Source organism: Oncorhynchus mykiss, chromosome 16, assembly GCF_013265735.2.
Source record: "Oncorhynchus mykiss isolate Arlee chromosome 16, USDA_OmykA_1.1, whole genome shotgun sequence".
Classification (NCBI taxonomy): Eukaryota; Metazoa; Chordata; class Actinopteri; order Salmoniformes; family Salmonidae; genus Oncorhynchus; species Oncorhynchus mykiss.
Genome location: NC_048580.1, coordinates 18607401 through 18622529, shown reverse-complemented (window position 1 = coordinate 18622529; position 15129 = coordinate 18607401). Strand labels below are relative to the sequence as shown.

The 15129-nt window shown below is 41.2% G+C and overlaps 1 protein-coding gene across 5 annotated transcripts; it reads right to left on the bottom strand.

Annotated features, from left to right (window-relative positions):
• Positions 1 to 678: 678 nt before the first annotated feature.
• Positions 679 to 8874, bottom strand: msl1b (MSL complex subunit 1b). 5 transcript variants are annotated; one of them, XM_021565017.2, is made up of 10 exons: positions 7505 to 8135; positions 6365 to 7140; positions 6067 to 6263; positions 5658 to 5986; positions 4244 to 4308; positions 4026 to 4093; positions 3715 to 3839; positions 3481 to 3553; positions 3012 to 3073; positions 679 to 2449 (listed from the first exon to the last, which is right to left on the bottom strand). In XM_021565017.2, coding segments are annotated over exons 2-10 (1578 nt in total). In that variant the 5' UTR covers positions 7022 to 7140; positions 7505 to 8135; the 3' UTR covers positions 679 to 2447. The 5 variants fall into 5 exon arrangements, with proteins under 5 accessions (XP_021420692.2, XP_036802279.1, XP_036802280.1 ...); XM_036946384.1 differs by lacking the exon at positions 7505 to 8135 and adding an exon at positions 8453 to 8874 and having other exon boundaries at positions 679 to 3073; XM_036946385.1 differs by lacking the exon at positions 7505 to 8135 and adding an exon at positions 8142 to 8203 and having other exon boundaries at positions 679 to 3073.
• Positions 8875 to 15129: the final 6255 nt, after the last annotated feature.

The window sequence follows — 15129 nt, the reverse complement described above, 5'->3', positions numbered from 1 at the left end:
AATACACTAAACTCCCACGGTTTAACCTTGCGTAGAGGTTTTTTAACCACTAGATTCACATAGCTGCTGCCTTGTTTCATGGTGTGTAACGTTTACGCTTACATGCCCATTATGTTCAAACTCAATTATGCCAGCAGCATGCCACCCTGCATACCACTGCTGGCTTGCTTCTGAAGCTAAACAGGGTTGTTCCTGGATGGGAGACCAGATGCTGCTAGAAGTGGTGTTGGAGGGCCAGTATGAGGCACTCTCCTCTGGTCTAATACAAAAATATCCCAAATCCCCCAGGGCAGTGATTGCCCTGTGTAGGGTGCCGTCTTTCAGATGGGACGTTAAACGGGTGTCCTGACTCTGAGGTCATTAAAGATCCCATGGCACTTAACGTAAGAGTAGGGGTGTTAACCCCGGTGTCCTGGCTAAATTCCCAATCTGGCCCTCAAACCATCACGGTCACCTAATAACCCCCAGTTTACAATTGGCTCATTAATCCTCCTCTCCCCTGTAACTATTCCCCAGGTCGTTGCTGCAAATGAGAACGTGTTCTCAGTCAATTTACCTGGTTAAACGGATTAATACAATTATACTATTGGGGAAATCTGAGTTCTCTCCTCATGGATATGGCCTACCATTATCAATTTCAGAACTCGTCAATCTACGAAAAATAATTGAAGACTAAACTCAATTTTTATTTTTATTCCAAAACAAACTTTTGTAAATTATTTTGTCAACATACAATCAATTATCATAGAACAATATTGAATGTACTCAACACAAATATTTAAATAATACAAAAATAAGCCATGTATTTCATATTTACAACATTTGCTCCTGAAAGCTATGTACAGAAGAACAATTTCGCATTATTTCAAAACCAGCCTGTATGGTGTGGTCTGTAGCGTCGGAGAGCCAGGAAGCCATCGAGCCAAAAGTAAAAATGTTGACGCGATAACACATGACAGAACACAAGCTTAACATCGCCAGGTGCTCGATGCCAATATCGTTAGATATAGCTAGCATTTAAGAGAAGGAAAATACCCAGCATTAAGTTTGAGCACTCTAGCTGATTAGGCTACTCTAATGCCAACCCATGTTTTCCAAACTGATATCCATCTCAGTTGTCTACTGCAATTTGTGATGTCATGGGGGAAAAAACATCCTAAAATGAAAAACACGAGCAAATTCCTCACAGAGAACGTTCTAGAAACAAGGCAGTTGTCTAAACAAAGCAGTGTTTTTATGAATAATGCAGCCAGAGTCATGCTTTCGAAATTAAATCAGATATTACTCTTCTCTGAATTGTACTCAGCGGAAATGTTTAATTTACAGATCTACCATGCTGATAGTTGATATCGCCTGGAACAGAGTTGTCACCTCAAAAAAGACCATGCAGAATCGAATGATTAGCATACTGTAGAAGACCCATGGTTCTCAAATTAATTTGACATTTTTTTCTGCCAAGAAGTACTCATTTAAACAACCAACTTCTCTTCATGATGCAAAGTATGGACAATCATTTTAGCATCAGAAGAGGACATTTCTCATATTTACTGCATTTGTGATTAAACATACATGCAGAGTGAGGATCAAACATATATCCACACTTTAGTGCACAATAATAAAACCTTTTGCTTGAAGCGGTGTCCACACAAGGAAATATTATTACAGTTAATACACAGACAGGGAAAATAGTTCAGTTTCAATCTAAGCAAAACACCGAGCATGTAAATGCCAATGGAGCTTCCAGCATACAGGGTTAGTTGTAGCAATGTGCATATCGTACAATTCAAGCACTGACATTCAGTCAAATCGGAAAATATCACTTCTCTTACCCTTTAGATCACAGTCCCCAAGTTAAGTCAGGTTGACAACTATGTAACAATGTAGTAATGATCAAAAGTTACACATTTTAGTGATGATGCAGTAATTAAGTATTACATTACACCAAATTCCAAAACATTTGGGAAATGTTTGTGCTCCCCAGGTTTGCTTCACAGAACATGCTTATTACTAAATAGTTACTTACTACAGACATTAAGTAACAGTTGTGTTTTACCTTATAATCACAACGTTGTTAGTAGGGGGTCTGTTATCTAAGGGGGGGGGGGGGGGGGGGGGGGGGCAGCTTTTTTTAGATTGGGCACCAAATTTACCATAGCTAACCAATTTGGTAGCCATTTTCTTTATCTCCAGCAGCTCCGTCTCCAGGCCAGCTGGCAAGTAACCACACGGGAAGACAGTGGTTTACTTTTCCACAGACTACTGACACCACTGACGGCCTAAACCCACAAAATGAAACTTTTCACATCTGGGAAAGGAAGGGTGTGCTCTCTCTCTTGCTTGACACACGCAGATACCACCTCACTTCCGACAGGTCCGGTGTGGTGTGTGTTTCTTGGGCACCTCAATGCGGCAGCGGCTTCGCTCGTCAAGCCAAGGCAGGTCAAAGTTCCTACAGAGGAAGACACATTTCAGCAATTGAAAAGTTGCCTGGAGAAATCAGGGAAAGGGGAAGGTCACCGGGAAAATAGGTCCCCTGTAACTTGAAAAGCATTTCACATTGGGTTATCATTCAATTGGCACATCATGTGCAAATTGTTTTCAGCATGCAGACATGTTAATAATAATATTGATAACTGTTGGAATGGACAAATGTATAACATTTCTTATCTAGGAAAGTGCATTATTGTTTTTTTTGTCTTTGTGAATTTTCTTTAAAAGGATTAGCAAAACTACTGGTATTTACATATCCAGTGTCAATATTTACCCCTTCAGATTCTATGTTAAGGCCCTCACCATGTCTTCAAAATGGCATTAGTAAATCATTCATGAGACCCTTTTTGAATTTACACCAGTGTGCATTCATATTAACCTGTTTTTGTAAAACATCTTCTTTAAGAACAGAGGAAAGAATAGGCAAGAAATTGATTGACTTTGAGACAAGTGTTTTGGGTGACAAATGTTCAGTTTACTTAACTTAAAAGACATACTTATGGGGAAGAATAAATACTTGCATTTTGATGAAAGGTCTTTCTGTGAAACTCGCCCTGCCCCGCCACCTGCACCATGGTACCATCTTGAAAAATAAATTATGCATAGTAATGGATGAACTCAAGCTAGTGGGCGTAATGATTCACATTCCTAACTTATCCCCTAACTCACTGTACAAAGAAATGTCCAGCGAAAAGCCAAACAGAAAAGTGACCCTATAGGAAAATGTCAAAACCTGACAAAAAAAACACAAAAAAAGACAAACAAATAACATCTCTGCATATGAATGGTACATCACAACCTATATCCTTTGCATGAAAAATACATCTATGCATCTGTGTGTGTTTGGACCAGGTGCTTGGAAAAGGGTGCCATGATAAGATGATTCCGGCATGTTGAACTGAAACAAGTGTTGCAGAGAGAGAGAAAGAGCGAGAGAGAAAGGGAGAGAGATAACTACTGGTGGTGGAAATCATAAATACAAAGACTTACTGTTGAGTGAGCTTCGGCAATGGCCGGCCAAAGGCCACCACAGGCAGGAAAGGGGTGATGATTATGGACTCGACTAGAGAAGGGAAAGAAAAGGAATCAAGAGTGTCTGCGCGCAATGAAAACATCGCTCGAAAAACTTTTGCAACTAAATTAACAGTATTAAAGGTGATGCAACTTCATGGTTCTGAGAAAAAGACAACATGTTTACACAGCAGATGAAGTGGCCAGTCATACCATCTTCAGTGTCCGGGTAAAACGACGAGACCTCTGGCTCACTTTCCTGGATCCCCTTCTTCTTGTTCATGCGCTGCTGCAGACGCTGAAACATGCGCTGCTCGCGGATACGCTGAATGTCCCATCTACAAAAAACAGGACAGTTACGGAGGGAAGATGAGAGCGCAAGGAAAGGATGAAAACGCTGGTGGCTCAATGTAGTAAATCAAGATTGAATTACACAAAAACACAAAAGGAGCCTTAGTGTGTGAGGATAAAGATGGTTCATGAGGCATTGAGAGTAACTTTAAAGTCGTAAAACCCATTTGTACCTTTTTCTCCTCTTCTCATCCAACTCCAGCTTTGCATGGCGCTTCAAAAAGACACTGTCTTCCAACATCTTGGTATAATAACACAAAAACATGGTTGATGTGGTTAAGGACCATTTGCATGGACAAATGACGAGGTGAATATTGTGTGGTATTACTTTATTTTTGACTTTCTCTATACAATTCTGTAATTGTATAGCCAGTGTGCTCTCCTCTCTCACCTCTGGGATGACACTGGCAGCTTCCTCATCCAAGGGCTCCATAATGTTTTCCCTCCAAGAGGGGACTGGAAGACAGAACAGTGTATACAGTGGCAAGAAAAAGTATGTGAACCCTTTGGAATTACCAGGATTTCTGCATAAATTGGTCATCAAATTTGATCTGATCTTCATCTAAGCCACAACAATAGACAGTGTCCTTAAACTAATAACACACAAATTATTGTATTTTTCTTGTCTATATTGAATACATAATTTAAAACATTCACAGTGTAGGTCGAAAAAAGTATGTCAACCCCTAAGCTAATGACTTCTCCAAAAGCTAATTGGAGTCAGGGGTCAGCTAACCTGGAGTCCAATCAATAAGACGAGATTGGAAATGTTGGTTAGAGCTGCCTTGCCCTATAATTTTTTTTTGTTGCTACTCTCCATAGGAGTGGCCGTCCTGCAAAGATGACTGCAAGAGCACAGCACAGAATGCTCAACGAGTTTAAGAAGAATCCTAGAGTGTCAGCTAAAGACCTACAGAAAACTCTGGAACATGCTAACATCTCTGTTGACGAGTCTACGATACGTGAAACACTAAACAAGAATGGTGTTCATGGGAGGACACCACGGAAGAAGCCACTGCTGTCCAAAAAAAAAACAATTGCTGCATGTCTGAAGTTTGCAAAAGAGCACCTGGATGTTCCACACCGCTTCTGGCAAAATATTCTGTGGACAGATTAAACTAAAGTTGAGTTGTTTGGAAGGAACACCCAAGGCTATCTGTCCGCCAATTGAAGCTCAACAGAAGTTGGTTGATGCAACAGGACACAGAAGCAAATCAACAACAGAATGGCTTCAACAGAAGAAAATACGCCTTCTGGAGTGGCCCAGTCAGTCCTGACCTCAACCCGATTTAAAATGTTGTGGCATGACCTCGAGAGCGGTTCACACCAGACATCCTAAGAATATTGCTGAACTGAAACAGTTTTGTAAAGAAACAAAAAAAATTCCTCCTGACCGTTGTTCAGGTCTGATCCACAACTGCAGAAAACATTTGGTTGAGTTTGTTGCCAAAGGAGAGTCAACTAGTTTTTAAATCCAAAGGTTCACATACTTTTCTACCCTAAACTGAATTTTTACACAGTGTGTTCAATAAAGACATGAAAACGTATAATTGTTTCTCTGTTATTAGTTTAAGCTGACTGTGTTTGTCTATTGTTATGACCTAGATGAAGATCAGATCAAATTTGATAACCAATTTATGCAGAAATCCAGGTATTTCCAAAGGGTTCACATACTTTTCAGTAAGAGACATAAGCCTAATTATGACTCTACTTGGATTCTACTTTATTCTTCTTCATTGTGAAGCAATACTACACAGCTTTACACTTAGAACTGAACAACTGGCTTGTGTGGTGGATCTACTCACTGGCCACAACCTCCTCTTTCTTTGGGGATGGGGATGGCTCGCGCTGGGGGGAGGGGGGAGGCTGATGCCAACGACACAGGTACATCTCAGTAGTAGACATGAAAGGGAGCTCCTCCATCCGAGCGGTGAGCTCCGGGTCCTCATTGCTCGATTGCAGAGTACCCCCCTCTACCGCTGACCGACCAAACCCTGTCTTCTCCGGGGTCTCTTTATTGCGCAGCTCCCTCTGATGGGGAGAGCCAGCTCCACACTCTGACTTAGAGGGGGCGAACTTGGAGCCTTTGCCCCCTCGTGACTTCTGGATTTTGGAGTCCAGGAAGCAAAATTTCCTGCTTGGGCAGAGCAGAGAGATTAGTGAATGAAAGAGTTTGACTGAGAAGTGAATGCAGAGTAGCATTTGGGATGTTACCTTTTGAGGCCTTTGTCTCCTCGGCTGAAGGGGAGTGACCTAGGGGTGGGAGTCTGGGGGCTGTCACCCACTTCTAGATCCCACAGGTCCTCTTTATCTGGGGTCCAGGGCTCTAGCGGCTGAAATAGGCGCTTATCACGTGGGTCTTTCCTCGTCAGCTGCAAACGGCGCTCCATACGCTCAATACGCGCCAGCAACTGTGTATGCAGACATGTTTTTATAAATGATTTGGTTCTAAAGAAATGACAGACTTACTGTCATCTAAAAACAATTAGACACTTCCAGATACTGTGCATACCGTCTCCTTGTCCGCTTTCAGCTCATCTATCTCCTTGTCCTTGGACTGCAGCTGTTGTTGCTGTTGTTCAATCAAGTCCAGCTGAAGCAGGAGAATCTGCTGGAGGCAGGTGGCCTGTGTGTGGGGGTTAGCAGGGGTTTTCCTGATGTTCCTCCACTTGCCCTCTGTGCTGAGCTCAATGGATGCAGTGTTGACAACTCCTCCAGTGGAGACCCCTCTGGTGCTCTCATCAGTACCAGCATCCTTGGAGTTATTGTTTGAAACCAACTCTGTATTATCCATACTGTCACTCAGAATGAGTTTACCTTTAATTGGGATTCCCTCACCCCCCATTTGTCTGCCGGAATATGACAGCACCCCGGTGCTTCCCCAATTGTCGCCTTGAACCAGTGCCCCTTCCGCTTTATTTTGAGCAGCCACTGGGGTCCGAATGATGTAATTCTGGTCTAGGAGCTTTGTTTTGCTGAGGAGCTCCCCTCCAGTCTTGTGGATTGCCCCATGTACGTCATGGACATCAATGACAAAGTCACAGGATTCTCTCTTGATGGTTATGGAATTCACGACGTTTGCAGTTCCCACTTGTGATTTGTCAAAGTCAAGTTTCTCTGTGTCCAGCTTAAATCCTGCATTAGCAAACAAAGTTGATCTCATAGTCATGGCTAATAAAACGCAGGTGTTATTGAACTAACATGACAGAATAACTGCTGGTCTTGCAAAGCAGTCAAGTGTCATTGGAGTCTATTTTCTGTTTCATTGAGCCTGGATCAGACTTCGTCCTGTAACAGAAAGAAGTGTTTATCAGTTTTGAAACCAACATAACAGTTAACGGGTCTAAATAACAGACGAAAAGTGCTAGCTAGCTACGCTGGGCACCATGTTGCTCCATCACTGGCAACCTCGACACTAGCTACTACAACTGACTGACGCATAAAATACTGCACTGCGTCTGACTGCTGAGCTTCATTTTTACCAGTTGGACATCTAAAAACATTCACAATTTCAGCTAGCTAACTTACTAACTGTACGGGACAAACAAGGTAACAAAAACTCTCCCAGCATCTAGTTAGCATTTAGCTAGCTAACTAGCTTGCTACGTATGGTCTATTATTTTCCAATCGGATAAAAATATAGTTTGCACACCCTCATGGTCCTGCAGGAAGGTTTGGTAGTTAGCCAATTATATTGCAAGCCACGAGGACGCGCGGGGATATCGTTTGACTAGAGTGGCTCGTGCTTTAACAAGTGATAGCACTTCGACATTTCCTCCATTTTGGTCCTGCACGCATTGATGAAAAACATTATAGTACAGACCCCTTTCTGTGTTTGCAAACATTGCCGCACGAGGGCGATAAGCGCAAATTGGTGGGAAAACAGGGGGGAGTTCTTATAGAACGCCAGCAAAAAAAGCATCTATTTACATGTTGCATGAGTGCATTTCACACTTCGTTTGGATTTTAAGGCTCGTATTAAATGTCCTGCTTAATATAATGTTTGGGTCATCATCAGAAATTAAGCACATTATACTTCAAAAAACAACAGCACTTCAACCAATAAAATGGCTCTCCAGCTAGCCTTTGCTACAGCCTAGCAATGAGCGATAGCATTCTAGCTAACAACTGCTGCATCCAAAATAGTTATTTTGCCAAGATCATAACCAAATATAATCTTAGCGACTGTTCAAGCAAGAATCAAAATACAATTGTAAGAGTATGAGAACACAAAAAAAACAATTTTGTTTAGACTGTTGAACGGGTGCAGATTGACATGGCTTTCTTACAGCCGCGCGCATGTGTCCGTGACGTCACTGTGTCGCGTACAGGAAAAGGGTCGCAGCACAGACTCGCTGCATGTGATAGGGATGTAGAGGACCTATGTAACACACCCTACTGAAAATAAGTTATCTTAGTTTCAAATAGCATGGTATTTTGTGTTATCCTTAATTTTTGAACGTCAGTTGGTTAATTTTCCAATTTTGCAGACTATTGCGCATGCGTAATTACGCCAAATGTTTATGTTTTGGGAAGAATGAAGTTGCAGAAAAGCTTTAGTAGGGAGCGTTGAGCTGGAAACGCTTAATAAAAGACACACCCTCGTCCACTTAATACCATTGGGGGAATCCACGTCGCCATCTTGGTGGACGGTCCAAATGATTAGCCAAGCAAGGGAAGTTTGCAACGTAAACCCACGTTTGTAGTCGGTTTTGCGAGTGTACAATTATGTTCACTTCGAGGCCTGATACTCGCGACGATTGTACTTCCATTAAGAAAAGTCAGCGAAAACTTAAACATCAATGGAAAAGTCAACATACAACTAAGTAAAAATGAATGCAAATAAGTAAAATTGTGCTACGAATGAAGATCACGGCACAAACACGTCTCGTAAAAAGTTCATGTTTGGTTATCTTTTGGTAGAAAATTCCTTCAGAAGTTCCAGCTAGGCAGGCTAATATTTGCTAGCTATCATACAGTAGGTGTATATTAAATTGTTTAATATTAGTAGACAGGCCCACAATTGACTGTAGCACAAAGCGCCCACCAGTTACAGGTGGATGAAAACAATCATGGGATGAAGGAGGGAATTTCCAGCCAAGGGTGGTCCATTTAAAAATAATTCCTCCCTCACCCTGTAAGTGTATACTCATCTGACGTCATGATACGTCATCAGAAGTGTCCACTTAATTTGAGGCCTGAGGGGGGTAGGGTGGGTCTTAAATGACTACTCCCTCCTTTCAAAGAGCGAGTCCTCGCGCTAGCTTGCGACTTCTACGTCTTACAGGAACGCGTTCACCGGCCAAGCACACGCACTGTCGCGGATGCAAGGTCCGATCCCACTTCTGACACCAGTGTAATGAAACGGCAGGGCTCGAACCCTCTATCCCGATGTCCAGCACGCTATCGAAAGCATGCTCGAGCGGCAGTCGAACTCAGCACTCATAAACCCAGGGTCGTTACAATATAGGTATGATAGCTAGACAATTAATTAGCCAACTGTTAGCCTGTCCAGATGGAACTTTCGAAGGAAAATGTTTTCTACAACTTTCAAAAGCTAACCAAACAAGAACATTTACCAGACGAGTTTGTGCATTAGTACAATTTAACTTATTTACATGCGTTTTTACTTAAACTTGTATGTTGACTCCATATTGACGTTTAAGTTTTGGCTGGCTTCTTAGCGGATGGACAAAACAGCGCAAATTGAATTATGGGGCCATTCAGGCACAGAAGTGAACATAATTGTACACTCGCTAACGCCATTAAAGCTGAGGGGCGTAAGTTGCAAATTTCCCTTGCTTGGGTAATCATTTGGACCGACGACAAATGTGTCCATGGAGATTCCCCCAAGGGCATAAGGTGAGGGTGTGTCTTTCATGAGTTTGAAAAGCATAGTGTCTGCAGGTCTTAGCTCCTCCCTTGTACTTGATTTATGAATCCCTGTCACCTGGATTGTCTTGATTGAAAGGAAAAACCTGTGGACACTTGGCCCTCCATGGAATGAGTTTGACACCCCTGATATATACTGAATAAAAATATCAATGCAACATTCAACAATTTCAAAGATTTTACTGAGTTACAATTCATATGAGGAAATCAGTCCATTGAAGTTCTTTAGTCCCTAATCTACGGGTTTCACATGACCGGGATGCATACAGTACCAGTCAAATGTTTGGGTTTTTCTTTATTTGTACTATTTTCTACATTGTAGAATAGTAGTGAACACATTAACTATGAAATAACACATGGAATCATGTACACTGTCTTATTGTTGTGACTTAGATGAAGATCAGATCAAATTTGATGACAAATTTTTGCAGAAATCCAATCCAACACATATGGAATCATGTACTTTTTTGTGGGCTCCAAAAAAGTGTTAAATAAAAATATTTTATTTTGAGATTCTTAAAAGTAGCACACTCTTGGCATTCTTTCTTAATGAGGTAGTCACCTGGAATGCTTTTAAATTAACAGGTGTGCCTTGTTAAAAGTTAATTTGTGGAATTTGAGCCAATCAGTTGTGTTGTGACAAGGTAGGGGTGGTATACAGAAGATATAACTATTTGGTAAAAGACCAAGTCCATATTATGGCAAGAACAACTCAAATAAGTAAAGTCCATCATTACTTAAAGACATGAGGGTCAGTCAATTTTAAACATTTCATCAAGCGCTATAAAACTGGCTCTCATGAGGACTGCCACAGGAAAGGGAGACCCAGCGTTACCTCTGCTGCAGAGGATAAATTCATTACAGTTAACTGCTCCTCAGATTGCAGCCCAAATAAATGCTTCACAGAGTTCAAGTAACAGACGCATGTCAACATCAACTGTTCAGAGGAAACTGTGAATCAGGCCGTCATGGTCGAATTGCTGCAAAGAAACCGCAGCTAAGGGACACCAATAAGAAGAGACTCGCCTGGGCCAAGAAACATGACCGGTGGACATCTGTCCTTTGGTCTGATGAGTCCAAATTTGAGATTTTTGGTTCCAACCGCAATGTCTTTGTGAGACGCAGAGTAGATGAACGGATGATCTCCGCATGTGTGGTTCCCACAGTGGAGCATGGAGGAGGAGATGGTGTGGGGGTGCTTTGCTTGTGACACTGATTTATTTAGAATTTAAGGCACACTTAACCAGCATGGTTACCACCGCATTCTGCAGTGATACACCATCCCATCTGGTTTGCGCTTAGTGGGACTATCATTTGTTTTCCAACAGGACAATGACCCAACACACCTCAAGGCTGTGTAAGGGCTATTTGACCAGGAAGGGGAATGATGGAGTGCTGCATCAGATGACCTGGCCTCCACAATCACTTGACCTCAACCCAATTGAGATGGTTTGGGATGAGTTGGACCACAGAGTGAAGGAAAAGCTGCATTTGTGGGAACTTCTTCAAGACTTTCGGAAAAGCATTACAGGTGATGCTGTTGGAGAGAATGCCATGAGTGTGCAAAGCTGTCATCAAGGCAAAGGGTGGCTATTTTCAAGAATCTCAAATATAAAATATATTTAGATGTAACTTTTTTGGTTACTACATGATTCCATGTGTCATTTCATAGTTTGTCTTCACTATTATTATACAATGTAGAAAATAGCACAAAAAAAAATAACTTGAATAAGTAGGTGTCCAAACTTTTGACTGGTACGGTGTCTCTTGGTCACAGATACCTTTAAAATAAATGGGCCTCAGGATCTCGTCATGGTATTTCTGTGCGTTGAAATTGCCATAGATAAAATGCAATTGTGTTCGTTGTCCGGAACGCTTTCCTGCCCATACCATAACGGAAGTTGCGAATGTAACTATGGTTCTATGAATAACGTCAGTACAGTTGAAAGTACAGTTTAAGTCAGAAGTTTACGTACACCTTAGCCAAATACAGTTAAACTCAGTTTCACAATTCTTAACATTTAATCCTAGTAAAAATTCCCTGTCTTAAGTCAGTTAGGATCACCACTTTATTTTAAAAATGTGAAATGTCAGGATAATAGTAGAGCGAATGATTTATTTCAGCTTTTATTTCTTTCATCACATTCCCAGTTGGTCAGAAGTTTACATACACTCATTTAGTATTTAGGTAGCGTTACCTTTAAATTGTTTAACTTGGGTCAAATGTTTCGGGTAGCCTTCCACAATAAGTTGGGTGAATTTTGGCCCATTCCTCCTGACAGAGCTGGTGTAAATGAGTCAGGTTTGTAGGCCTCCTTGCTCGCACACTATTTTTTCAGTTATGCCCACAGATTGTCTATAGGATTGAGGTCAGGGCTTTGTGATGGCCACTCCAATACCTTGAATTTGTTGTCCTTAAGCCATTTTGCCACAACTTTGGAAGTATGCTTGAGGTCATTGTCCATTTGATAGATCCATTTGCGACCAAGATTTAACTTCCTGACTGATGTCTTGAGATGTTGTTTCAATATATCCACATAATTTTCCTTCCACATGATGAGGTATATTTTGTGAAGTTCACCAATCCCTCCTGCAGCAAAGCACCCCCACAACATGATGCTGTCACCCTTGTGCTTCATTTTTGTTTCATCAGACCAGAGGACATTTCTCCAAAAAGTACATTCTTTGTCCTCATGTGCAAGTTGCAAACTGTAGTCTGGCTTTTTTTATGGCGGTTTTGGAGCAGTGGCTTCTTCCTTGCTGAGCGGCCTTTCAGGTTATGTCGATAAAGGACTCGTTTTACTGTGGATATAGATACTTTTGTACCTGTTTCCTCCAGCATCTTCACAAGGTCCTTTGCTGTTGTTCTGAGATTGATTTGCACTTTACGCACCATAGTACATAAATCTCTAGGAGACAGAACTCGTCTCCTTCCTGAGCGGTATAAGGGCTGCATGGTCCCGTGGTGTTTATACTTGCGTGCTATTTGTACAGATGGGCATGGTACCGTCAGGCGTTTGGAAATTGCTCGCAAGGATGAACAAGACTTGTGGAGGTTTACACATTTTTTTCTGAGGTCTTGGCTTATTTATTTTGATTTTCCCATGATGTCAAGCAAAGAGGCACTGAGTTTGAAGGTAGGCCTTGAAATGCATCCAGAGGTACACCTCCAATTGACTCAAATTATGTCAATTAGCCTATCAGAAGCTTCTAAAGCCATGGCATCATTTTCTGGAATTTTCCAAGCTGTTTAAAGGCACAGTCAACTTAGTGTATGTAAACTTCTGACCCACTGGAATTGTGATACAGTGGATTATAAGTGAAATAATCTGTCTGTAAACAATTGTTGGAAAAATTACTTGTGTCATGCACAAAGTAAATGTCCTAACCGACTTTCCAAAACTATAGTTTGTTAACAAGAAATTTGTGGAGTGGTTGAAAAACGAGTTTTAATGACTCTAACCTAAGTGTATGTAATCTTCAGACTTCAACTGTACGTTTTAAAACCTCTACCCATACTGTGACTGTAGCAAACATGTTCTTGCATGGCAAGTAGGTCAGGTGCAGTGGCGATCTGTCATTCAGGGCAGGTAGAGCCCCACCTGCCTGACCTGTTGAGCAAAAAATATAATGTTGCCTGTTTTGCATGTTATTTTGGCATTAATACGTGTCACATATCAGTTTGCAAACAATGTCAAAAATAAAACAATTATTGAGTTAATAAAGCCGCATACAAACATGGTCTCTTTTTTGCTTTCTTGAGAAAGGCAGCTCCAAAATGCAGGTTTTTCAGCCTAGTTCAGTGCTTTCTGTGGTGGTGGGACAGCCAGCGGAAAATACGGAGCGAAGGGGTTGGTAATGTTCTGTAGTTGCTCTGTGATTGGCTCAGTGTTCTTTCACTCATGGGAAACTATGTCACCACAAAATCTACGGGAGAGCTCAAGAGTTCAAGCTCCTTTGGTGTAGCCATAGAGTTACATTAGAAGTGCCCATCCAAGAAGGCTCAAGGTCATTGGCCACAGATAAAATTATGTCAAATCACTTTATATCTACATTAGCTTTGATTTGACTGATCATGTCAACATCATACTTTCAAAATCTTAACTAGTGAGCTAGCAGTTATCATCATTAATCAAGTCTACTGGCAAATTTTTGAAGAGAAATTATAGATAAAACTTATCGGTGCTCATCGACCATTGGACATAAACATTACACAACAAGTTGTAAATCGCAAGTTCAACAATAAGTGGTTTGGAGGGAATCAGTGGCTAACTGCAAGCATTGCAAAGCCAATCACTAGCCAGCTATTCAGTGGAGTTGATGTGTGGTCCAAGTCTGGGCTTAAAGATCTCTTTTCCAAAGAATAAACATATACAATTGGCCATGCTGTCAATCCAACATGACTTCTGCTGCTTTCAAAACAACTGGAAACTCTGAACTGGGAAATATCAGACTTCAGTGAGTTCAAGACAACTGGGAACTTTGAAAAAAATGACCTCCGACTGGGAAAATACATTTTGAACTGTCATCCAACCCGGCATTCCAAATCGGGAACTCTGCCTTCTTTCTAGAGCTCCGACCTGAAGATTACTAACGTCATGATTAAACCTTGTTTTTTCCCCAATTTTCTTGAAAGCAACATAAATCCAGAGAATGCCAGACTTTGATGACAAAGTTTGAAGACAACATTTTCCCATGAAGGACCCCCGCGCCACCTTCCTTTTCAAGTGAGCACAGCACAACAAGATGAGTCCAAAAATGTGTTGTTTATTGCTGCATAAATTCTGTACTATGCCAGGGAGATATGTATACTAAGTGTATGTTGTGTAGTAAGCTGTTCGTAGCCCATGAGCCTTACCCTAATAATTTGGTCCCCTTTCCCCTCATAATTTGGCCTACTGTTCTGACTTGGTGGTGCAAATGTAGCCTATAGCCTGTGTCATCATTGAATATTGTAAGATCTTTCATTGTCTGCTTACAGTGGTCTCCAAAATTACTGGCACCCCTGACTGCCAATGCACAAGCAATACTTTAAAAAATATAAACAATATAATAATAGAGATAAACTCAAAATACCAACATGTGACAAATACTGTGCTTTATTAATGTTTCAATGGAACCAACCAAAATAATTTATTGATTTAATTAAAAATCAATGTCCTCCAAATCAAGGTTTCACAATTAATGGCACCCTTAAAGATTATTGTAAATAACATCTACCAAAATTAAACCACAATATGCCCCCTTTATTTATCGTACGGTTCTGACTTGGTGTACAGGGAGAATACTGTAAGAATGGTCTAAGTTCTGAATTCTGTCGCTGTACATTTCAAAAGTGCTGAACAAATAGGTATATTGACTATGTCCATCCTAGCTCGATCATTA

Coding starts and splice junctions, on each gene's coding strand:
- msl1b (XM_036946384.1), bottom strand. CDS start 7,021: ATGACTATGAGATCAACTTTGTTTGCTAATGCAGGATTTAAGCTGGAC. Junction 4,094..4,243: donor CTGCCAGTGTCATCCCAGAG/GTGAGAGAGGAG, acceptor TATTATACCAAG/ATGTTGGAAGACAGTGTCTT. Junction 3,554..3,714: donor TTACCCGGACACTGAAGATG/GTATGACTGGCC, acceptor TCCCTTCTCTAG/TCGAGTCCATAATCATCACC.